Genomic DNA, 26777 nt, shown 5'->3' with positions numbered 1-26777 from the left:
GGTATTTTATTAGCAGAAATGCAGGCTTATATATCTTTAGTAAGATGATTACTCAGCTATTACACAGGATGAAATTTTATCAATAGCCACAATACGGATAGTCTAACACATACAAGGTCGCTGACACTGAAAGGAGTCACTGAAGGGAGTTACTGAAAGGAATCCAAGCAGATACCGTTTCTCATGATCTCAGTCCTGAGAGCTGCATGCAACTCTACTTGTTCTCGGAATAGGAACTGATAAGGAACAGAGAATTTATGAGAAACAGCATGTAGGAATCCTCCTGTTAAATATTCCCTGACAAGTATATTCACATATTGATTATGTTTTAAATCAGTAATGCAACTTACACACTTTCTGCATCTTTATTTATTTATTTATTTATTTTGCTTATGATACATCGTGGAGATTTTCTCACATTACCACAAATAGTTTCCCTTTTCACTTTAGTGATATAGAGTATTCCTGTGTAATTGTGTCTCAGGATTTACCTCACTAGTATGTGATCGGGGGACTTTAAAAATGTTTCCAGTCTTTTGGAATTACAACAATCCTTCAATAAATGTACCACCATACAGTCCCTATTCAGCTTGGGTACATAAATGTTTAAGATAAATCCCTAAGTGAGAACTTGCTGGATCAACAGTATTTGCATTTAAATTTTGGTGTACATCTGTATAAATCTGCACTCTTCCTAGCAAATATCAGGCTGCCACTTTCCTGTAACCCTTGCCAGGCCAGGGTCCTCTCAAAACTATACTTCTTGGCCCCTGAGAGGTGACACAGTTATCTCCTAATTATACTTTGTATATCTTTTATAATCAGTAAAGTTAAACATTTTAATTATCTTCTTATATGTTTACCCATTTAAAAAATGTGGTCTTTAACCTTTCCTTGCTGATTTATGAGGGCTTGTTAGATCGAGCCTAAAGAAACTCTCTCCATGTCTATATCATAGGTGAGTGTCCCTTCTTTTATGCTTTGCTTAAAACTTGGCTATGAATCAATCATTATCTTTTAACTCATTTTCCATTCCTTTAAATCGACCAAGTCAATCAAAATTATTTAGATATTTGGATATCAGGCCCTGATTCTTTGGTAATAGCCTCTTATTTTTACACTTTTCTTGATTGAAACACTGTGACATATACTTCAAGGATTAGCCACCCTTACATCAAGTTTTTTCTCATGTACTTAACAGGAATTATCAGCTCATTTAACAACTCACCTGAGATCCATCATGTCTATATACGGTTAAAAACTTTAGGCCGTGAGAACACTAACAACGTAAGGCTAATTCCTGACAGAATCCTTAAAGTTTCAAGGAATTTATCATCTTTAATTCTTTCTATTTCCTTTTGTAGTTGAAGTATCTGAATATGTAGTTCACCGGCTTTCCTTTCAAATCCTTCAGTAAGCATTTGTTCTTGCATCTGTAAAAAGAAGACAGTGCCCTGTCTGAAAACATCCAACTATCAGAACTTCGTATCTAACAACTACAGGAGCTCAGCACCTGTGTCTGTTTCTATATGGTCTTAGATGCTTTTTGACGAGTTTGTCCAATATTTCTAAAGGTTTGGATGTGGGTGGGTAGACAGAGTATTCATAGTTTATAGCTTCCCAGGATTGACCTATACCAGTGACCCAAACCTTTTAGGCACCAGGAACCAATTTTGTGGAAGACAATTTTTCCTCAGACCAGAGTAGGGGGGTTTCAGGATGATTCTAGCATATTGTATTTATGTGCACACTACTCCTATTATTATTACATCATGATATATAATGAAATAATTACACAACTTACTGTAAAGCAGAATGAGAGGGAGCCCCGAGTTTGTTTTCCTGCAACTAGATGGCTGCATCTGAGGGGATGGGAGACAGTGACGTCTGAAATGTGTTGCTTATGTCCAGTCTACTAGGCAATCTCATTTGAGTTGCTGTTACTGCAAAAAAACCTGCTTCATGAAGACAGGATGTTGAAACGGAAGCAGGCTTTTCAGTGCTTTTGTGGCAACCTCAGGATATTTCACTTTGACTTGAATCCGGAAAGTATTTGACATTTGAAGCTGTCTCAGACATACTTTTAAGGCCACTGTCATTTGGGATTTCATGCAAATTCATCCTCTTCTAGCATGGATAAGGTTGATTCATTTGGTTTATTCACAAATGGGTCTCAGATCCTTTCCTTTCCAGGTTAGGAGTCTTTTGTGTTTGGGAAGTGATGTTCAAACTGTTTTGAAAGCTGAAATAGGTGTTCACACACCAGTTGGGAGAAAGAAGGCCCTGGCTCAGTCTTTTTCAAAATCTCTGCTAATGCTTGAAACGTGTCAAAAATCCCAGTTTACTCATCATCCGCATACTTACAGTTTGGCTTTGAATGCAGCCATTTTATCTGCTGACTTGAACACAGTTGTCATTCTCTCATGAAGTTGACAAATTGAGTTTCAATATATCACACAAGTAAGCAAGTTTGGGTCAGAACCCATTGTGTGTCACTGAAATGTGCTGTCAGTGGTGACTGTTTTTATAAAAGAAATCTCTGGAGCGGCTCTCTTAACTCAAAAACTCTGGCCAGTCACCTACCTGTAGAAAGCTATCCCACTTTTGTGTATAAGAGGAGATGTGTGTGCTCTTCATCTGTTTCCTCACAGAGCTGGGCAAACAGACATGAGTTAAGGGCAGATACTTTAATGTGGTTGACTATTTTAATCACATCGTGCAAAATGTTGTTACATTCAGGTGACATTTTTCATCTAGGCAGCATTTCTCTAAGGATAACACAGTGCATAGACTCACATTCAGAAGTGAGCTCTTTGACCTGAATAGTGAAACAAGAAAGCCGTTCAGTCATGGCAGCCTCTCCGTCCATGCGCATACCAACACAAATGCCCAATTCAGGTGTCCTTTTATGTAATCATTCAAAGCCTTGAATAGTTCTGTGGTTGTGGTGTTGGTTGGCAACAAAACTGCACATAACATATCCTTATGCACATCCTCTGAAAAATAGATGCCTCAAAAACAAGATTGTTGCTTTGTTGTCAACATTCATAGATTTGTCAGCCTGGATTGCATACCACCATGACTCATTAACCTCTGACAGTTGTGCCTCAGTGTCCTCTGCTATTACATCAATTCATCTAGTTATAGTGCTAGCCGAAAGAGGAGCACGTGCCACCTTCTGAAATGCAGCCTCTCCTAAAAGTTCCTGACAAATGTCCTTGGCAGTTGGCAGGATCAACTCTTCACCAACTCTTCTTAGCTCTAGCATGTGGTTAGCCACTAAGAACGATGCTTTCAGTGCAGACACGCTTGATGAAGTGGTGGCCTTCAATGATTGCTTCCATTCCTCTTGTTCACATTTTTCCCTTTTGATAAACTCCTAAAGCTTGTCCTTTAATGCAGAAGGCTTGGTTTCTATGTGGCAAATCAGTTTTGAAGGTTTCATGGCTTCAATGTGTAGCTGGTCACTACAAACTATGCAAAGTGGGTTGGAGAATATGAACCACCTATTGCAATGAACCTGTAATTTAAGTAGGACTTTTGGTATTTTCTTTTAAATGAAACTTTCATTTTGTTGGCAGTCCTAGAGTCTTCTGCTGTCTCATTATTGGGTCTTTCCCCCTTTTCAAAGAAGCTCTCCAGTGACATTTTTTTTTAACTTATTTTGGCTAGGTTTAGCTTGTGAGCTCACCAAAACTGTGACTGAGATTAGTGAGCAGTGTGGAAAAGAGGCGGGGACAGAAGTGGGAAATACAATAATCAATGGGCCATCTATGGACTAAAATAAGTGTTGGGTACTTACTTGAAACCTGCCACCAGGTGTATAATTGAAGTACATCAACTCACTTGACAGTGTAGAACCTACCACCAGATGCAGCTTAATTGTCACTTGCCGCTCACTAACAGGGTTTTGATATGAGTCTGCCCATTGATTTATGATGGCTCTGTGCAGTCAAACCTCTCTGCTAATGATAATCTGAATTTGCAGTCACTCCCAAGCATCACAGCCTTAGCTCCAACTCAGATCATCAGGCATTAGATTCTCATTAGGAACATGCAACCTAGATCCCTTGCATGCACAGTTCACAGTAGGGTTCAGGTTCCTCTGAGAATCTGATGCTGCCACTGATCTGACAGGAGGCAGAGTTCAGGCAGTAATGCGAGTGGTGGGGAGTGGCTGTGAGTACAGATGAGGTCTTACTCACTTGCTTGCTCACCATTCACCTCCTGCTGTGTGGTCCAGTTGCTAACAGGCCACAGACTGCTACCAGTATGTGCCTGCGGGCTGGGAACCCAAGCTCTACACCATCTCCCTGGGCAGGGAGGATCTGTGCCTCAGGCAGGCCTTAAAACTATGCCAGTAATGTGTTCCAGCCCTAAGAATGCACTCTGGGAGGAAATTTAAGTGAATTCTAAATATTTCTCAGTTCCCCTGAGATAGAATGACCACACTCATGTCACAAATAATGAGATCTGCTGACCCTCTTTAGGACACTGACTGTCAAACTCCAGGTTTGAACAAAGAATACATTTACTCTAGGTGTGTAAAATGAATCAGGCAGATCTGGAAACAAATGTAGCAAATTTTAGAGCTTTCAGCATCCCATATATCGTACCAGGCACAATCTGATACCTTCAAGAGCAGACGGAACTATTCCAGGTCTCTGATGGTTGTACCAAAAATTCTAATGCCTCTAAGACCGAAGTCCTATTCATGGTGGGGCAAATATGACACTATAATCACCACAAACAGCAGTTCAGGAGCCCAGGCCATGTTATTTTCCCTTCCAAACCCTAACACTACAGAAAGTGCTGAGTCTTGCAGAGGTGAGTCTTCAGCATGATCCACATCTCTTTGATATTTACATGAAACATATGTCTTTGGATTTCTCTCTGGGATCTGACTTAAGGTTGAAGTTCTGTCCCTTTATTATTGAGAAACTAGCATTTTGTCCATCAGATTCTGCCCACGCCCAGCTAGACTTACCTTCAGCTTGTGCTCCAGCACTGCTTCCTGCTCTCTGATAAGGTTTTCTCTTTCCATATTGAACTTCTCTTTCAGTTGGGCTACATGTTCCTTGTGGCTTCTCTCTTGGGCCTCCATTTTTTGCTTCTCATCATTCAGTTTCTGTGTTAGCAGATCCTGTTTCATCTCTGCTGCTTGTCTCTTGGTACGTTCCTCTGTTTCACAAGAGTTTTAAAGAAATAGCAGTTATGCTGAGCTGTACCATCCTGAGCTCAAAGACTAAAATGACATTAAATTGGTGGGGAGGAGTCTGACTGTCCCTGCTACCACATCAGACAACCTGCTTCAGCATATGATGTAGAAGCCCTGACTGGATGTACATAAAACCCAAACTCCCCTGATTATTTCCACATGTAGCAGAAAGGTTCCACAGAAGAGGAAGCTCTCTTCTGGAAGTGTTTGCTCCCACACCTGCCAAAGGGCAGCACAGGAACCACCTTCCCCTCTGAGAGCTCAGTCCTCCCCTGTACCTGCCATGGCCTTGTCTGCATCAGTGAGGGCCTGGTCTGCCTGCAGGATGGCTGCCTCTTCTCCTGCCTGTGACTGCAGGAAGCTCTGGAGGACCTGGTTTGCCTGAGGAAACAACAAGAAGCAAAGACTCATCAGGCAGCAAAAATGTAGTGTCTTGCTATGGAAATTATTGTTCAGTAAATCTACAGATTGGACCCTATAAGTTCTTCATCCTTCTTCGGACCCCACAGTGGTTAAATACCCTGTAATTATGTGCAGTTGTACAAACACTAATCCCCCACCACTTGCAACTGTAGTCTCTGCACACTGTTTTTCTTCTAATGCTCATCTCCTCTTTCTTTATTAGGATATCCTTTACTGACACTCCAACTTGTGGCTTTTACCTCCTCTTCCAGGAAGCATTCTTAAGCTTTATTCTGAGCTCTGAGTGGTTTCCAAAAACCTAACAGCTGTCCTGTAAGCATTACTACTTGATAGTTGTGTGATCTTAGGCAACTTAGTGCATTCTCCCCATGTCACATGTCTCAATTTTATAATAAAGATGATAACATCTAATTTATATTATTTTCAGGACTAAACTGATAATCCAACCAAATCACCTAAGGTACAGTTGATGTAGTGAGTGCTCAACATACATCAGTCATCATCATCATCACCACCACGATCACTGTCACTTATCCCTATCAATGTATATAATAACCATTGTCCCACCATATCCATTGACTATTTACATGTTTCTCAGGTAAGACCATAAGCTTCTTGAAAACAGCAGCTTTTCTTTAATTTTCCTATTCTTTGCAGAAAGCCCATTTGAGGGAAATTTCTTAAAATTTTGTTATTTTATGTTTATACAATTTTTTTAATTTTTTAAAGGTTACACTGCATTTACAGTTACTACAAAATATTGGCTATATTCCCTATACTCTGCAATACATCTTTACAGCCTGTCTTACATCCAATCATTTGTATCTCACACCCTTCCTCCTGTATTGCCCCCACTCCACACTGGTAACCACTAATTTGTCCTCTATGTCTGTGAATCTTCTTCTTTTGTTATGTTTACTAGTTTGTTGGAGTTTTGGACTTCAAATACAAGTGATATCGTCAATATTTGTCTTTCTCTGTTTAACTTGTTTCTCTTAGTATAAGTCAACCCATGTTGCCAAAAATGGCAAAATTTCACCCTTTTATTTTTTTAATAACTGAGTAAGTAGCATTCATATATATGCACACTCCACATCTTCTTTATAAATTCATCTGTTGATGGATATTTAGGTTATTTCCATATCTTGGCTATTGTAAATAATGCTGCTATGAACTTTGGGATGTGGGTATCTTTTTCAATTAGTGTTTTGCAAAACCTAGTACACTGTTTGAATAAAAGGAATATTCTCTTTCATCTAGATCCTTGATAATAAGTCCTGCTTTGGATAGAAATATTTCTGGTTTGTTGAAGAGTAGCTAACAAACCGTAGATATAAACGCTGAGAATGTAAAGATATCGCCATGCTCTCCTTTCTCTACAAAAGTTGTGCTATGGTCTCAGAATTTCAAAAAGCCAGCAACAACCCTTGGTCTCCAACCTGTTGTGCTTTCCCAATCCCCTTCCTCCTCACCTTAACTCCTTTCCTGGGAATGAGTTTATAGTTCTCTTCAAGCTTGTTCCTTGCTTCTAAGTAGCAATGGTGTCCTCCAGGGACAAAGAAAGTTCCCTCTGAAATACTCATCTTTAAGGGCTCTGAAAGCTTTTTAAGCTCAGCCTGACAGTATCTGTCAGATGCTTCTTCATTTTGCAACAAGAAATCGTCTTTCTTTTTCTCGATCATGATCTGTTGAAAAAACAAGGAGAAATTCAATAGAAAGGAGTTGTTAGAGGAAAACATCCAACTGTGATCCTCTTGAAGGAAGCAATCGAACAACACTGGCACAGAGACAAAGAATAATAGATATAGAGTCAGGAGACTAGTTTTAGGCCCAGGTGTGACCAACTCTGTGTGACTTACAGGAAGTCTCTTAACGTTCTTGTCTCAGTCTCAACATCTGTGAAATGATGGGTTGGCAGATGTGAATTTCTTTGTTCCTCTAACAGTAGTAGGATTAATAGTGATAAATCCATCAACAATGAAAAATAGCAAGTTCAATTATGATTTGAAGTAGGCTTTCTTATGCACACTAGGTGCTTTAAAGAAAATATATACATAGCAAATCAACTGCCTAACATAATGAATGAAGTATACGCCGAACAGAGTTTTGAACTTTTTCTGAATTCTTGTTTCATTGAGGGTTTGATTGTGTGAAAATATAGGGACAGAAATTTCGTACTTGTCCTTATAAATTACAATTGGGCTGGTTTTCCTCTAAGAGGCTTTTGTAACTTGTAGGATGTACAAAGTTAGACTGAAAGACAAGGTTTCAGTGACGGCGCCAATGGTAAGCACGATTATGAACTCTCAGAATTCTCTCCCTTGGCGTTCACACTGCATAGCCCCTGGACCTGTGAACATGATGAACGTTGATCCTGTGTTTAGATTATGTCATACGGCACAGGCTCCTTTAAGAAAGTGAGATTACCCTAGTGGGCATTACATAATCACCAAGCCCTTCCCCTGCAGTCTTCTCTAGCTGGTGGCAGAAGAGGGAATTGGAGAGATTAGAAACAAAGGAAGAATACAATGCATCATTGTTGGCTTGAAGATGAAACGGGGTTCCCCAGAGCCCATATGAGTTCTGATGAAAGATATATTCACATATTTACATATGGGGAGGACACTCTGGCTTGCACATGATTTAAATTAAACTTTATGCTAACTACAACAATCTGTTTTGTGGCCTATCAAACATGTACATCTGCTCTAATCATTTAAAAAGAATGCATTTAAAAATCAAAATGCAATAACTGTCGGGCAGGAATTAAAAATTGAGCTTGGTGGCCGTTGTGGATGTGGTTTCAGACATGTTTCTGCGTCCGTGAGAACTTGAATCTTCTAAACTTTATCAAATTCAAGGATGCCACTATCCCTTCTCAAGAGTGTCTGCTAGTAACTGGGAGCTGCAAACTTAGGAACTCAAAGTGTACCATTGTAAATATGCAATAGATTCAGACCCAAACAATCCTTCTTTAAGAAGCACTCTCATTTCTTTCCAGCTACAATCTTAATTCTTGACAAATAATACAGGCAATTTTATGGGTTTTGCCTATAGTAAGGGTTCTCCACCCCCTGCCCCCCCCCCCCCCGCATTTTGTCATGTAACAGAACAGAATTCAAGTTCTTCTTTAATCTGTATCTAGTCTTCATTTGACTCAAATAAAACTCTTTTCTTATCCTGAGAAAAATTGCTTACTGATTATTCTTGGGGGTATTGCTAAACCCATTTGAATCTTTTTTTGTTTTCAGGTTGCTGTACTCCGAGAACATCACCCATACACACCCTGCACTGGAGTGTGACCTGAAAAAGTGTGAGCTAATAATTGTGTGTTGTTTTAAGACCAAAGCACAGGGTAATTTGTTTACAGTAGAAAATAAAGAGGCCAGTTTTTAGGAAAAAAGAAGGAAAGTAGCCTGTAGAGTACTGTCATTCACAACAATCCAAACTCCTTTTACAATGAGAAGCATATGAATCATAGGTGAATAGAGGGAGCCTAAGAACATTTCTCATCCTCTGCAGAGGGTGAGATGGTTGGATGGCATCCCCCACTCAGTGGACATGAAATTCAGCAAACTCCAGGACATAGTGGAGGACAGAAGAGCCTGGTGTGTTGCAGTCCCTGGGGTTGGAAAGAGTCAGACACGACTGAGCTACTACTGAACAACAGCAACAACAAAGCACATTTCTAGAAACACAGGAATCAGGACGGATATATTCTAGGCTACATTACCACAAGCTTCTTCTGGAAATCCTGATTTTCATCCTTGAAGGAGTGCTCCATGAAGACTGCAATGGCTTCCTTCTCACAGGCTGCGTGCACCTCCAGCAGCTCCTGGAGCGTGTCTGTAGGGAGACTCAATCGATGGGTCATCTGCTCACTGTAGTGGTCAGCTGCCTTCTGCACAGCTGCTGAGTTCTCACGCTGGGCCAGAGTTATTACTGCATTCTCCAAACAAGGAACTGATCCACTGTTGATGGCATTTACATAGGCCTCCACCAGAGGCCCCAGCCCTGAATAACATATTATATTGTGTTGTCCAAAAAGTTCGTTTAGATTTTCCCATAAGATGCTACAGAAAAATCCGAACAAACTTTTTGGCCAATTCAATATTTTGAAAATAGAATGTTTTCATTCATTTTATGAACCTTAGATCAGTATCCTAAAAATTACTAAAATTTTATTGAGCTTCAAATTTTCTTTTCTTCTCTTTTGTCTCCTCATCTTCATATCCTTCTTTTTCTTCTATAATTTTCTTTTAATAACACCAATGTCTCCTATTCATTCTCTTTTATGGTTTTCAATTGATCACAATACAATATTAACTGAATGACCTCAACGATATGTTCAAAGTTCTCCTGGAACACTTTCCCCATTGTAGCAAAATATGGAGAATTGATATATGTAAATAAGTTGTGTATTTTGTGGGTACTATTTCCAAATGAAAATGCAGTGCCTCATGTAAAAATGTCATCAAGAATTTCCAGACAGTGACAACATTAAAACAGACAGGGCATGTCTCAGCATAGGGCACCGTGAGACTGCTCAGGTAGCCTGTGCATGAAGCCAGCTCTGCTTATGAGACTGTATTTACATTTGTTTCTCAGATTTTGGATGAGTTTACATGGATTCATGGTGTACTACTTATTTTCTGACTCATGTGAATTCACAAAATAACTTGCATATCCTCGCTAGAAATACTTATCCACTGGATGGCTCATCATAATGAATATTTGTATCCTTAACATACCTTCAATGTAATATTGGGTTGGCCAAAAAGTTTTTTTGGATCTTTCCATAACATCTTACTGAAAAACCTGAAAGAACATGTTGGCCAGCCCTACAGTTTCATGAGATATGATAGTCTTCAAAAAACGCTCATGTAGGGAAATTTTAATGAAGTAACATGCACTTCTATGTGGGGCATAAATACGTTTTTCCAAATTATATAGAGAAGACACAGTTACTGAAAAAAAGAAAACACAATTATTGGCAATCCCAGAGGATATTCACAATTTCAACTCCACCACACATTCCTCACCCACACTGAATCACAGAGAGACATGCTGTAGCAAAGGAGGCTCACTTTTTCCGGTGACAGTGATTCCTTCTTTTAAGGTCTTGGTCTTTGCATGGGTGTAGATATATGAGCAGAAATCTTTCGATTGCTTCTGGAAATTCTCATCCAGTTGATTATCTGGCATTTCCTCCAGATGGAGTAGTTGTTTTTTGTTGCTTGCAGGACGGTCAAAGATGAAACACTTCCGTTTGGGAAAAAACTTCCTGATACACTCTCTGGGCAAGTTGAAACTTTGAATTTGGGGATCTTCATCTGCAAAAGTGGAAAAAGAGCAATCACAGAAGCGACAAACTTCAGGTAAGGGGGCTGAGGACTTTCATTTCCAGGGATTTTTGGATCACTCTGATTCCTGTGCCTCTAAATTTTTTTTAGTCTCATGGTGATCTACCATGGAAACTCTGTTTATGTACTAAGCCAAGGGTGAAGAAAGTATTCCTGGGGAAGAAGAAGCATCCATCCCAACTGAAGAAACCTGTGGTTGTTTTCCTCAGCCATTGTATAGTATGCCATGGATTAACCATTTATTAAATGAAGACCTCATACAGCTCATGGCAGAAACCCTACAGACCAGGTCTATAGAGCTGCCAATGAACTTCCCTTGTGGCTCAGACGGTAAAGCGTCTGCTTACAATGCAGGAGCCCTGGGTTCAATCCCTGGGTCAGGAAGATCCCCTGGAGAAGGGAATGGCAACCCACTCCAGTATTCTTGCCTGGAAAATCCCATGGATGGAGAAGCCTGGTAGGCTACAGTCAGTCCATGGGGTCGCAAAGAGTCAGACATGACTGAGGGACTTCATTTTCTTTCACTTTCTTGAAAGATAAACTAATACAAATCATTGTCAGAAATACTTTTCTGCTCTTACAGTCTCCATTTCAGGTATGAAATGTGAGCTCAAAAGTAAAGAAATTATAGAAATAAGGATATTCACAGTATTTCTGGGAAAGAAACCATGCGGGAGACAAATGATATACAAGGCAGTAAAGTTTTACAAAATCAGAGTTAAAAAATGCACCTTCTATAAACATGTTTTGAGATTACTTTAGCATACACAATCTCATGGTAAGATTGGCCTAAATGAAACTAGGACACCTCATCAGTCTTTTGCATCATTTTCTGTTGGAAGTGACAGTATCATCCAGAGAGATTCTGGCCATATATCTGCAGTTCAATAAATATTTATTGAAAGGGTAAATAAATGATTTAATAAACAAACTCAATATTTCTTCTAAGTGCCACTCATTATTCTCTCTGCTAATTATAATCTGTTATAACTAATTTGTTATATAATATGACATACTATGTAAGGCTCTAGAATAAAGAGTGTGAGATTAGATGAAAGCATTTGAAGACATTTCACAGTCTCAGTGAAAGGACATAGCAATGCTTTTCTTTGGAACTAATTAAGGTATAAGTAGTCTGTCTGTTAAGAATGTATCTATATAAGACAGTAAAATACACTGTGTGAAATGTATTTAAAAATTAATTATTTTGCTTACCTTACGATTCTATATTTACTAATTTCAATTTGATGGGTTATATTTCTTGAATAGAAGAGAAGAAACACTTAATATGAAACACAATATATGAGCATTTCTTCTTCATGGTATTAATTTTTCACTTGGTAGAATATTGGATTCTAAATTTCCTCTGTGAGCTTAAGCTCTGGTCACTGGAGTTTTCCCAGTAACAATAATGACTGAAGCCACCTCGCAGTCATTCACCAAATACCATTAGCATGGCCTCAAATCCAACTTCAAATCAAAGGGCTCTGTTGACCCCACCTCCTACTGAGCTTCTTACCACCCTGGCCTTGCTTTGATACCTGGAATCAACTTCAAGGCATTCTCCAGATACTCATCTTCAGTGATGGAGTTCCCGTCTAACTCCAGCTCCAGCGTGAAATCCCGTACAGTCCAAATAAAGTCTGGAAAGAAACTCACAAATTTGGCTGAATCCTCTACTTCATCAGAGCTGGGAGATGATTTGGTTCTGATCAGCTCTGTTAATTCAGTCACATAGCTGGGATCTTAGCTAAGGAAAAAGAAGTACTCTCCAACACAGTTTCCAGATCTCACCTCAAAACAAGTTTTATCATCATTCCCTTTTGTCCCATTTTCCATCTTCATCAACTATAAGAATGAACTCATGGGCAAGAAAAAACAGTGTCAACTGCTATTCCCATAAACTCAATGAAACATGGTGGTTCAGTTCCTGAAAGGATACTGCAGCTGCTGCAAGGCCTGATTGTTGATGCTGTTCATGCCGTTGTAGATAAAGGTGCTGCTCAGGAGCACAGCCAGGGCAAATATCCACAGGTCATTCTTGGAGTCCTCCTAGAATGTATGTTAGAGACACTATTCCGCATGCTCTGATTCAGGTGTTCATTCACTATAACAGCTCTTCTGTAACTCAGTTGTAAGGTAAATAAATTTTCAAGACAATGATAAATTCAAACTTTCTGGTATTGACATTTTCCCCTTCAAGTGCCTCAGTGTGATTAGCTATTAACAAAAGTGAATGACATCTTATATGTGATTACAATGTTTAATACAGTGCCTGGAACATAGAAGTTGTACAATAGTAAGTGGGCAGTGATTGCTTTGCAAGTTTTTCTATATCACAATGTATATTAGAGACAGAAATACTATTTAATTAAACTCACCAACTGCTAACTATGCATCTAGATAGCACAAGATACTTATTTGCTTACTAGGATATAAAGTTCCACATGATAATGCCCACCCTAGATAGATGGCTTTCTTGAGGGGCAGATATACATGGGAACATACAAATCAATCCACAATGATAAACAGCCTGGCATGGAATCAAATGTTGTACTGTAAAAGACAAAGTGGCAACTCCCAAAAGACAGAAAAAAATACTCTGTGCATTCAGAGCCAGAATTAACTATGTCTGATAGTGACATGATGGCATTAGGTTGAAAGGAACTGGGCTTTAAAAAATTGACAGAATGTGGATTGGAGTTATAGGGACGTGTAACTCTATGGCTGATTCATATCAATGTATGACAAAACCCACTGAAATGTTATGAAGTAATTAGCCTCCAACTAATAAAAATAATTTCAAAAAAATAAATAAACCCAATACAATTAAGAAAATGGCAACAGAATTATATATATCAATAATTACTTTAAATGTAAATGGATTAAATGCATCAATGAAAAGGCATAAACTGGCTGGGCTGATGAAAACATGTGCATGTATGCACTTCCACCTACCACATCACTCTACTTACTCCCCCAAATTGTATGTGATTATTTTATATTGTTAGGTTAATCATGTTTTATTATGGCTTGCAATTGTAATTATCTTTTATTTTTTGTGTGGCTATTGATTGTGAAAACTGATGCACATCTTTTATTATTGTGTTTATGTAACTATTATTCCCTTAATACTATTGCATCATGCTACAGTTGCTAAGTCGCTTCAGTCATGTCCGACTCTGTGCGACCGCATAGACGGCAGCCCACCAGGCTCCCCCATCCCTGGGATTCTCCAGGCAAGAACACCGGAGTGGGTTGCCATTTCCTTCTCCAGTGCATGAAGGTGAAAAAGGAAATTGAAGTCGCTCAGTCGTGTCCGACTTTTAGCCACCCCATAGACCGTAGCCTACCAGACTCCTCCATCCATGGGATTTTCCTGGCACAAGAGTACTGGAGTGGGGTGCCATTGCCTTCTCCATATTGTATCATGATTGGTCAACAAAAAAAATAAAAGAATTCTATATCAGTACAATTACCATTCAATAAAAAACCTGTAACCACTTTTTAAAATCCAGATACATTATCAGAATTATCTTGGAATTTTTTGAAAAATACAAATGCCCAGGTATTGCTTTTTTTCTCCAAAGCTCTAGATGTGTTTCTAATGAACAGTGATATTTAATAACAAGTGGACTATATGATGATATTTTACTTTTCTTTATTTGTTTCACTTTTCTATTTCATATTCAGTGCTCCCATTTGGTTTTATTTATGCTTTCCAATTTCTCTGTCCCTCTCTCTCTCTCTTTTTTTTTTTTTATGTTCTTTCTAAAGTCTTTATCAAGAATAGTAGAAAAGCTTTTGTGTATATATATATATAATACATAATGTGTATTTTATATATATATATATTTTAGAAAACATAAACTTTTGTCTGGCTAAAAATTATGACATTTTGATTCCATTTGTTTGACTTAGTATGAACAGAGACTTAGATTTCTAATTTATATTCACTCAAAACTTTGATATCGCTCCATGTACTTTGGCATCTAGTATTACTCCTAGAAGTCTGTATGCTTAGTTGCCTGGTCATGTCCTACTCTTTGCTACCCCACACCTGCTAGGCTCCTCTGTCCATGGAATTCTCCAGGCCAGAATACTGGAGTGGGTAGCCATTCCCTTCTCCAGGGTATTTTTCGGGTCCAGGAATTGAACCCAGGTCTGCTGCATTACAGACAGATTCTTTACTGTCTGAGTCACCAGAAAAGTTTATTATCTTAGTTATTTGTTTAAAAAGAAGTTTTTTGAATGAGGCTTGAAACTTCTTATCCAATTCTGAGAATATAAAGAAATACTATGTTGTAGGAAAAAAAAATCACATGTTAAAATGTGATATAGTATTATTAACTAAAGTTCAGATTTTGTTCAAATTTCACAAAACTTTATGCTTGTGTTCCTTGTTTTCATACCTTATTCGAGACTCCACATTGTATTTAACTGCATTGAGCAGCTTCAGCTGCATGTAACAAATTCTGGTAAATTCTCTTTTCATTTTTATTCTATTACAAATATTTTCTAGTTTTCCTTGTTATGGCCTTTTGGATATACCCATCATTTAAAAGTGGCCATTTAATTTCTAAACCCATGGAATTTTTAAATGTCTTTGATATTAATTTCTCATTTTGATATCAATTTCTCATTTAGATGCTTTCTACTCTGCAATCACCCTCTGTGTTTTTTTCAGTCTCCTAAATTTATTGAGGATTTCAGTGGCTAAGTCAAATATCTCTCTTGGTAAATGTCACAGTGTACTTATAAGTATGTGGGTTATTTTAATACATCTTTTGATATTGCTGTCTAACATAATTCCACAATGATAAGAGAACAGACTATGATTTTAATACCTTTATACTGTGACTCTTTCACACCTGATCTTACATCCCTGGATAAGTTAAAGTGTCTCCTAGTTTATAATCTATGGGAACTTGGATAGAGTTTGTATTCTACTGTTGTGTGAAAATTGTATAAATCTTAGTTATGTTGAATTGGTTCATAGTGCTTTTCAGGTCTACTATATCCTTCTGCTTCTCTGTATGTTCTTTTCATTAATTTTTGAGATTTTGATATTGAAACTCCAACTAAAATGTTAACTTATCTACATAAAATTTATTATAATATATAGTAGTACTATATGTAGCTTTCTTCTGTACTTTCCAGGTCTCCTGTAAATGTGTTATCATATTTTCACAATTTAAAAAAGAAAGAGGAAAAAAGAGTAAAGAAGATTCCCTGCCTTACCTTCTCCACATTGCCCAGGCCCTCAGTGTCCAGAAGGACCAGGGTGCAGCTCTCCTTGGAGGGGTGGGGCATACACCACATCCAGATGCCTTTGGTTTCAGACCTCACTGTGGAGCCCAGATGAAAACCTGCACAGAAAGAAGAATGCAGCACACAATAAGACCAGATAGTCCAGGCTGCCCATGGGTTACTTTGGGTAAAATTGTTGAAATGTGGGTGCATGGCTGGGGGAAATGTGTTTTCATTTCAGCAAGGACTGTCAGTTCAAATGTTTACACATGCTCAGGACCTTCCCAAGAAATATTTCTTGTCCCATATTCACCTCATAACATTAATGGCTCATACCGTGTCACATTCCAGAATTAATGTGAACGTTATTAACCTTTCTATTTTTATCAGTTCCATATCCTCCACTTTCTGATGGAGTCCCAACGGTGAGAGGTACCAGCAAGAGATCAAAGGTCAGGCACCTGTTCCCTTGGCTTCCACCCTGGTGAGCCATGGTGTCCTGGTACCTCTGCTCCTCTGCCTTCGTAACATCTTTCATTTAGCCCCATCTAGTTGTTCTGGTCTCTGTCACATTCTGGAATCCACTCATTGCCTCTTCACCCTATAGAACTTATAAAGGCTCCCTAGCCATTGTTTCTGCTGCTTCCTTCAGAAAAATGGAGTGGTTCCTTTTGCTCTGCTTGGGCCCTTGTAATTGTCACTCCATTTCCGGTTGCCTGTTAAGTGGATCATCTGTGTCCTTCCAGGTTCTGAACTAATACATTAGCTTTTGTTAAATTGTCTTTTTCCTCCTCGTTTTCCCTATATCTTCCTCGTTTTTGTTCAAAAAATGATGAAATCTTTGTTCGTTGACTTGGGTGGGATTAAAATAGCAGGGGATTAGAAAAGACCTGTGAGAACTGTTTGCCCTTCTTTCTAAGTCTTAAACCAACAGAAAGTGATTATGTGAGGTAATGGGCTTCCCTGTTAGCTCAGATGGTAAAGAATCTGCCTGCAATGCAGGAGACCTGGGTTAGATCCCTAGGTTGGGAAGATCCCCTGGAGAAGGGAAAGACAACCCACTCCAGTGTCCTTGTTTGGAGAATTCCATGGACAGAAGAACCTGACGGGCCACAGTCCATGGATCGCAGAGTCAGACAGGACTGAGCAACTAACATGCGTATGGGTAAGAAAGCAAAATATGTCTTATCTATATCCGAGATTTTGACTGTCTGCCGGATGCCAGTGCTCCCTTCAACTGAGAATAGAAATGGATGTGATGAAATGCCCAGGGGTGCATGGCTTAGGCCATTCAATTGCCATGTTCTGTGTATTCTGCTCTAGCAGGTATAAAACCTGAGATGATCTGCACTCTTCTACATTGTGATGGCATTTGACTGCTTTGTGATTAATACAGAGCAGTCTGAACTCCCAGTTCCCCCAGGGAGAAAGGCAGGGTATAACTGAAGTTCATCACAGTCAGTTATGTGAGGTAAAGTAGAGACAAAGAATCATAACAAGGAGATAGTAGTGAGCTGCTTCTGCTAGTGAACTTTGACTGGGCACCAGTTTTACTTGTTTCTTTGTTTGTTTTTGTTCTTCCTGTCATTTAATTGGGATAGTAGTGCCACAATTCAAGTTCTTTAAACCATAACCAGGTGAAGGATTTCCTTAGTAATGGAAATCACCTCCTTATTACCTGATGTTATCTTAAATAGAATAAAAAGGAATATTGTGAAACACCTTGACTGTTGAAACATCTTGACTGATAACATCTCTTAGAGTTCTCAAATCTTTAATCACCAAAAAACATGACCTATTAATTATTTTAACCTGGCAAAGAAAAAGTGCTCTCCCCTGACTAGTTGTCAAGAATTCTTTAAAAGCAAGACAAATATAAAATGTTTTGTTTGAGGCCAATAGGAGACTGTAAACAAAAAGAAAGAGGAAGACAGGGAGAAGTCTATCTACAAGTACTACTTACTTGTAGTGAGGCAAATAATGTGCAACTGTACAGACATCAGATCAGCCAAAGCTAAAAAAAAAATCTTACCAAATTTTTATGATGCTGTGGAGAATTCCAGTTACTGCTAACATGCACATAAATTGCACATAAAACTTGAAAAACTGTTTGATATTATCTTGAAAGTCTGAAAACATGTTGACTCCATGACCCAGCAAAGGCACTTCTGAGTATATCAAACAAGGGTAGCTAGTGTATATGTGCAGCAGGATATAGATACAAGAATATTCATAACAGCGAACCCATAAAAATTGGAGCTACAAATAATACCAGTGTTCATCATCAGTGAGTGAATAAATAAAATTTCCTATTCTCTATCAATAGCATACTCTATGATGGTGAATATATATGAATTATAGATATGTATGACAAACTGAATTTCCCTCATAAACTTCTTGTTGAGCTAAAGAAGCAAGAGCCCCATGATTGTCACAATGTAACTCCTTTTGCATGAAGTTTGAGCAATGCTTAACAAATGCAGAAACATAACATAAAGCCATTTTTAAAAAGGAAGAATGAAAGAATGCACCATGGAAGTCAAAGCATTGGTGAGATCTAGGAAAGGTATGAGAGAGCATGATTTGGGCTTTTGGGTGTTGAAGTATTTCTTGGTCTGTGCAGTGATTACACAGATGATCACTTTAGGTTTATCAACTTTATTGTGTGTGTGTGTATATATATATATATATATACACACATATATATATGTCTTATGTACTCTTCTATATGTATTATAGTTCAGATAATAGAAAAGATTAAGTAGAGAAACAGGGGTATAATTTACCAAAGTTTGGAAATAGGAAATTAAATGGAGCAAAAAAAGATGGGTGGTAGCCTCATTGAGATATGGGAGTTTTAGGAATTCAACTGTCTGTATTTCTTTACATCTCTTCGAAAAAACAGAGTGTGTTGAATAACATTTGTGTGCTATTTGAAACAACCCTGTGGTTTAGGGCAAAAGTGACGAAGGAGAAAGGAAGGGAGTAATCTTTGAAGATGAACCCTTGAGAAGATGGCAGTGGATGGGATTGGGACAAATAAGGTGGACATTTTGATGGGCCTGTGAACTCTCCATTACTGGATGAAAGAGGGAACATTGTACAGAGACAGGTTTGGAGTTACAAATTCAGTGGTGAGAATTAAAAGTTGTTTACAGTGGGGGGAGTTAGGCTGTTCCTTAACAGGGCACTAGAGGAGGATGGTCAGCAGCCTGTGTTATCACTGCTTCCCAGCAAATGGTCCTGAACAACACTCACCGTGGCTTTGTCCCGCCAGGCGGTTCATCAGGTAGGACTTTCCTGTCCGATACAGCCCTACAGTGGCCACCACCACCAGAGGCTGAGATATCTGGTCCAGAATCTTCAGTGCTTCGGGATTCACTGATAGTTGATTTTTCTGGTTTTCCACCAAACAGATGGGATCCATTTTGGTAGATCCAGATGCCACAGGAACCTGTAACCCAGAGGAACAACTCAGTAGACTATAAGAAGTCATCTCTCACAGTGCACATCAGCCTTCTGTATGTGGAACTTATATATCAATTCTCCATGCTTTGCATGTTTCTAAAAGGCAAATATTTAGCCACCCTGTATCAAGGCCTATACAGGTAAATTATGGAAATTATCTTATTGATCTTTAAATGAACTCTAAAACAACCTTGCCCACATGAGCCATACAGTGAACAGAATGAGAAAACAAAGTATTGATGATGGAACCTTGAAAACACTAACATTTTGGGGATAAGTAGAGGCAGATGGGACATGAAGGAGATGAGGAGTGATCAGAGATGGTTTCTGGAGTGTCAGAATGATTTGGTCACTCATTAATGTACAGATATTCACTGAGAACCTACCATGTGCTGAACACTGTTCTAAGGGCTCAGTATCAAACTGAAGAAAATGGATACAAATCTCTGCCTCACGGCACTCTATTCCAGTGGAGGAAACAGGTAATACAGAAAGTAAACCAAAAAATATATATGTAAGGCTTGTACATGCTCAGCCATGTCCAACTCTTTGCCACCCCATGGACTGTAGCTTGCTAGGGTTCTCTGTCCTTGGGATTTTCCAGGCAAGAAGACTGGAGTGGATTACCACTTACTACTCCAGGGGATCTTCCCAACCCAGGGATCAAACCCATGTCTCCTGCATTGGTAGGCAGATTCTTGAACACTGAGCCACCTGGGAAGCCCTATATGTACATGAGAAGGTAATAAAGTATCAGAAGGAAATGAGCAAGCAATGGCCTATGGAACACTGGGAGGTGAATTTATGTAGAGAGCATCCAGGGAAGACCTTGACAATAAAGGAAAGATGAAGGTGATCAGTGTCCTCATCCTTTAAGGAGAACAGACAGATGCAGGGAAGCAGTGGGAGCAGGAACGGGCTGGAAAAGGAGGGACTGTGAGAGAAAGAAATTGAGATAATGCAGCTTTCTCTCAAACAAACACAGCAGAATTTAAGGTACCTACACAATGTTGTGCATGTAAGAATTAATTTATTAACAGAAATTATAGGACATTTCTTAAGCAGATAGAGAAGAGAAGCAAGCAACCAGGGTGTTGTCAGATCTTCCTAGATATGTCAGAGTCTCACACCTGGGCTAGCTTCTACTTTAAATAATTTTATTAAAATGGTAGGGTGTTTTATGATCTCAAGAGACAGACTGCAGTAGCAATCAGAGAGCTTGGATTGTCCCATTATTTTCTCAAAGACAACACTAAGCAACGTCCACATGTTGCCAAACTTTACGAACTGTGTGATGACTGGAAAGGCTAATTTCTCTGTGCCTCAAGTTCCTCTTCTGTAAAGTGGTGACATGAAAAGTAAAGATCAATCTGTCATTAAGGTCGTGTTGTTCAGTTGCTAAGTTCTGTCCAACTACAGCATGCGAGGCTTCCTTGTCTTTCACTATCACCTGGAGTTTCTTCAAAAGCATGTCCATTGAGTCAGTGATGCTATCTAATCATTTCATCCTCTATCACTCCTCCTCCTGCCCTCAGTCTTTCCCAGCAACAGGGTCTTTTCTAGTCAGCATTTTGCATCAGGAGGCCAAAGTATTGGACCTTCAGCTTCAGCATCAGTCCTTCCAATGAATATTCAGGGTTGATTTCCTTGAGGATTGACTGGTTTGATCTCCTTGCAATACAAGGGACTCTCAAGAGTCTTCTCCAGCACCACAATTTGAAAGCATAAATTTTTTGGCACTCAGTCTTTCTTATGGTCCAACTCTCACATTCATACATGACTACTCAAAAAACCATTACTTTGACTATATACACTTTCATTGGCAAAGTGACGTCTCTGCTTTCTAATATGTTGTCTAGATTGTCATAGCTTTTCTTCCAAAGAGCAAGCATTTTTTAAATTTCATGACTGCAGTCACCAACTGCACTGATTTTAGAGCCCATGAAAATAAAATCTGTCACAGCTTTGACTGGATGCCATGATCTTAGTTTTCTGAATGTTGAGTTTTAAGTCAGCTTTTTCACTCTCCTATTTCACTCTCATCAAGAGACTCTTTAGTTCCTCTTCAATTTCTGCCATTAGAGTGGTATCATCTGCATATCTGAGGCTGTTGATATTTCTCCTAGCAATCTTGATTCCAGCTTGTGATTTATCTATACCAGCATTTTGCATGATGTACTCTGCATATACATTATTAATAAATAAGCCGGGTGTCTGTCAATAGAAAGCCTTGTCATCCTCCTTTCCCAATTTTGAACCAGTCCATTGTTCTATGTTCAGTTCTAACTGTTGCTTCTTGACTGCATACAGGTTTCTCAGGAGGCATTTCAGGTGATCTGATATTCATGTCTCGTGAAGAATATTCCACGGTTTTTTATGATCCACACAGTCAAAGGTTTAGCATAGTCAATGAAACAGAAGTAGATTTTTTTTTTTTTTTTTTTAGAATTCTCTTGCATTTTCTATGATCCAACAGATGCTGGCAATTTGATCCCTGGTTCCGCTCCCTTTTCTAAATCCAGTTTGTACATCTGGAAGTTCTCATTTCATGTACAGCTGAAGTGTGCTTGAAGGATTTTGAGTATTTCCTTGCTAGCATGTGAAATAAGAGCACTGGACAGTAGTTTAAACACTCTTTGGCATTGCCCTTCTTTTGGATTAGAATGAAAACTGACCTTTTCCAGTCCTGGGGCCACTGCTGGGTTTCCACATTTGCTGATATATTGAGTGCAGCACTTTAATAGCACCATCCTTTAGGATTTGAAATAGTTCAGCTGGAATTCCATCACCTCCACTAGCTTTGTTCGTAGTAATGCTTACTAAGGCCCACTTGACTTCACACTCCAGGATATCTGACTCTAGGTGAGTGATCACTCCATCATGATTATCTAGGACATTAAGTTTTTTTGTGTGTAGGTCTTCTGTGTATTCTTGCCACCTCTTCTTAATCTCTTCTGCTTCTGTTATGTCCTTACAGTTTCTATCCTTAATTGTGCCCATCTTTGCATGAAATGGTTCTCTCAATACCTCCAATTTTCTTGAAGAGGTCTCCAGTCTTTACCATTCTATTGTTTTCTTCTATTTCTTTGCATTGTTCACTTAAGAAGGCCTTATTATTTCTCCTTGTTATTCTCTGAAACTCTGCATTCAGTTGGGTTTATCTTTTCCTTTCTCCCCTGTCTTTCATGTCTTTTCTTTTCTCAACTAATTCTAAGGCCTCCTCAGACAACCATTTTGCAATCTTGCATTTCTTTTTTTTTGGGGGGATGGGGATGGTTTTTGTCATAGCCTCCTGTACAATGTTATAATCTCTGTCCATAGTTCTTCAGGTATTCTATCAGTCTAATCCTTTGAATCTATTTATCACCTCCAGTGTATAATCAAGGGCTTCCTTCATAGCACAGTCAGTAAAGAATCTGCCTGCAATGCAGGAGATTTGCGTTCAATTTCTGGGTAGGGAAGATCCCCTGGAGAAGGAATTGGCAACCCACTCTAGTATTCTTGCCTGGAGAATAATCCCATGCACAGAGGAGCCTGGCAGGCTACAGTCAATAGGGTCACAAACCAAACCAGTGTGTAATCATAAGGGATTTTATTTTGGTGATACCTAATGGACTAGCAGTTTTCACTACTTTCTTCAATTTAAGCCTTATTTTTTTCAATAAAGAGGTCACAGTCTGAGCCACAGTTAGCTCTAGGTCTTGTTTTTGCTGACTGTATAGAACTCCTCCAATCTGAGCTGCAAAGAATATAATCAGTCTGATTTCGGTGTTGGCTATCCGGTGATGTCCCTTCACCATGACAAGGCTGTGATCCATGTAGGGTATTGGGGTCATTAGGAGGATTACATATCTCATAATGCTTAGAATACTCTTAAAGTTATATAAGCACATAGTCAACCCTATATAATTTCACAATTGTGTGTCTCTGAAGACTGGGAGGGTAATTTCTGAATGAAAGTGGAGAGTTGGCTTTGGCCTGAAAAAGTGACACTTCCTTCCCTGGTTGCAGCAGTGGGAGCACCCAGCCCAAGAGGAAGAGGAGCAGGCTGGAGGCCCAAGCAGTGACAACTGAGCGAGAACAGCAATGGGGGAAGAGTCAGGCTGGAGGAGCTGGAAGCTGCCCCGAGATGTCCAAGCCCAGGTTCTGGGGTTGGGCTGCCAGGGCTCAAACCTGAGGGTTCAAGTCACTTATTGTCTGTTGAAACCTTGAAAAAGGGACTTACATCCAAAGCCTCCATTTTCTTACCAGTGTTACAGGAGAAACAGTAATTCCTGTCTGATTCATTACTATACAGATGATAAGATATAAGTTCTCAGAAAGTTTTTAAAACTTTTCCTGTATTAATGTATTGCTCCAGCAGTAAATAAGTTGGACAATATGTTATAACATGTTGGTGCATTCTGTAAGTTGCAATTTGCCAAAAAATATAAGTTATCTAAAATCTTTCAGTCAGGAAAAAGCATGAATTTGCTCAAAGGAATTCCTCTCTAAAATTTCTCTTTCTCTCTCTCTGTCTCTGGCTCTTTTTTGTCTATAGTGGATTGGGAGCAGAGACAGAGCAGTAAAATGACCTTTTACTGCTCTGTTAGGTGAAAATTAATAAAAGGAAACTTCACTCAAATGGAGTCAGCAGGCCAGAAAGAAGCACGCTCACACAGTACCACTGGAGATGGTTATGAGAAGAATTGTCAATCATAAAACCCAAGGAAAAAAATCTTCAACAGGAGATTCTCCAGTGAAAGTCCCCAACAGGAAAAGGCATACCTCACATCTCCTAGAAGAACCCAGGAGTACCCCAGTAACCCAGCCAAGGAGAAAGGGTCACTACCTCGAACACCCACTTTTCTCGAATGGACTTTCTTTTAAAACAATCCTTCCAAACTTACTATTTTTCTCTATAAAATAGGAGAGAGAAACTTCCTCTTTTTCTTGGTTGAATTCGCCTCATGTCTTTTGCTATAGCTTGCTTGTCCCAAATGACAATTCCCGTGCTATTCCTGAGTAAACCCTTTTTTACTTGAAAAATGACTATTTTTAGGGTGAACACTTTTAAGCAACAGGAACTGTAGCATTCACTTCTGAGTCAGAATATTGATAAAGCTTTGGTAGGAGTCCATAAATTTACCGTGTATTTTTTTAAATTAAAAATATTCTGAGATTTCCAAACCAAGAAACTTGAAAACTAAGTAACTAGAATGAAATAGTGTTACCAGATGGCAGAAGATGATGAACAGTTTCCAATGGTTATTATTCAGTAGAGTTATCTGAAGTGATAGTTTAAAAGTACCCCACACTCTGTATTTTCAGCGAGCATCAAAAGTTAGAAGAGGCAGTATTTGTATGGGCCAGGTATTAAAAAAAAACTACATGGTAAATAAACATGAATAGGCTTACAATTAGTATTTTTTTAATTAAGAATGAGATTGAATTATTTCAAACAATACAGTTTTGTATTATTCAGAATATTGAATGTTAAGGAAAAAAAATAATCCACTGTTAATCTGTTAGGATTTAAATTGTCTGCGGACTACCACCAGTGCCCAGCGGGGTGCAGTCATGATGGAGGGGGCTGGAGGAAGAGACTGCACCCAGGGCTTCTGCGAGGGGGCTGGGAGTTTGGGCCCTCAGTCCTAAAAAGCACTTCAGCCCCTTTTTCTCAGAAGATGAAGCATACTCTCCTCCTTGTCCCATGCCGGGCATTTTGCTCCAGCCCTGCTTAGGGGGTTCCCTTGGACAACAAGGAGATCAAACCAGTCAATCCTAAAGGAATTCAATTCTGAATATTTAAAGACTGTTGCTGAAGCTAAAGCTCCAATATTTTGGCTACCTGATGTGAAGAGCCAAGATTTTGGAAAAGACCCTGATGCTGGGAAAGATTGAGGGCAGAAGCAGAAGGGGTGACAGAGGATGAAATGGTTGGATGGCATCATGAACTCAATGGACATGAGTTTGAGCAAACTGCAGGAGGTAGTGGAGGCTGGGGTGCTGCCGCCCATGGGGTCGCAAAGACTCAGACACCATCTTAGCAGCTGAGCAACAGCAACTGCTACATGCTCCAGGAGGAACAGAGCATCAGGGTGACATGCCTCAAAGCCAACCAACTCTGAGCTGCTTGAGCTACGCTCTGACCCCACGGCGCCATCCTCGCCTCCCCTCCCCCAGGATAGGGCCTGCACTGGGGGATTTTATTGTCGGGGAAGGCAGTGCCTTGTGGGCTGCCGTCTATGGTGTCTCACAGAATCAGACATGACTGAAGCGACTTAGCAGCAGTAGCAGCAGCAACAGAACAGTGCTTGGAAGGTCAAGCTTCGGAGAAAACTTACTTGGAGCAGACGCTGCAGCCAGGAGTCAAGTCAGCTTCTCTGGATCATCCCTAGGGCTCCTCTTGCCTCTGGCTCCTCTGGAAACTGCTCTTAGATTCAGAAGCTGAAAAGCCAGTTGCTTGTTTAAAAATAAAAGTCATCTGGTATGGGTGGGGTTTATGAGAATCGAAAATGAAAGGACAGAAGGACTTATATATATATTTGTTTTGTTTTGTTTCCTGGATACAGTAACCTGGGTGCATTCCAGGAAAGCCAGGGAGACAAGGTTCCTCCCTTCCTGGCTTGGTAAACCCAATTTCGTCCCTCCTCCACAGGTGGCTTAGGCATTCCTGACCCCACAGTGAATAAGACCCAAATGAATGACCCAGTGAATGGTAGGATGAGAGTTCAACAGCCTGTTTCTCAGGGGTGTTTTTGTGAAAGAAAGGGTTTGTTTATTATTTTTTCTTCAGTTGAAAAGTTTTTAATTAGTTTGTTTTTCTCTTTCCTTTTTAAAAAAGTATTTTGTTTTTAACTTGGTGATTTCTTTCTTCACTGGAGAAGGAAATGGCAACCCACTCTAATGTTCTTGCCTGGAGGATTCTATGGACAGAGGAACCTGTGTATTTAATCCTTGATTTTATAGCCCAGAAATATTCACTTTTTTTTTTTTTTTTTCTGTTCTTTTACTAAGGTCGATCCACCTTTGGGGTTTGGGGGTTGATTCAGATTTCTTCCATTCTTTTATAT

General features: G+C 39.3%; 1 protein-coding gene across 2 annotated transcripts; it reads right to left on the bottom strand.

Moving 5' to 3' along the window:
* Nucleotides 1–26178, bottom strand: LOC136149278 (guanylate-binding protein 7-like). 2 transcript variants are annotated; one of them, XM_065909435.1, is made up of 12 exons: nt 26049–26178; nt 19513–19708; nt 16246–16373; nt 12947–13056; nt 12546–12742; nt 10729–10974; nt 9375–9655; nt 7114–7326; nt 5497–5599; nt 4988–5181; nt 1229–1433; nt 1–236 (listed from the first exon to the last, which is right to left on the bottom strand). In XM_065909435.1, exons 2-11 carry the CDS (start codon nt 19679–19681, stop codon nt 1245–1247), a joined length of 1830 nt encoding a protein of 609 aa, XP_065765507.1. In that variant the 5' UTR covers nt 19682–19708; nt 26049–26178; the 3' UTR covers nt 1–236; nt 1229–1244. The 2 variants fall into 2 exon arrangements, with proteins under 2 accessions (XP_065765507.1, XP_065765498.1); XM_065909426.1 differs by having other exon boundaries at nt 1–1433.
* Between the last annotated feature and the right edge of the window lie 599 nt (nt 26179–26777).

This window comes from Muntiacus reevesi, chromosome 1 (genome assembly GCF_963930625.1).
Source record: "Muntiacus reevesi chromosome 1, mMunRee1.1, whole genome shotgun sequence".
Classification (NCBI taxonomy): Eukaryota; Metazoa; Chordata; class Mammalia; order Artiodactyla; family Cervidae; genus Muntiacus; species Muntiacus reevesi.
The sequence above is the reverse complement of the archived record's forward strand: the minus strand, read 5'-3'. Positions and strand labels throughout refer to the sequence as shown.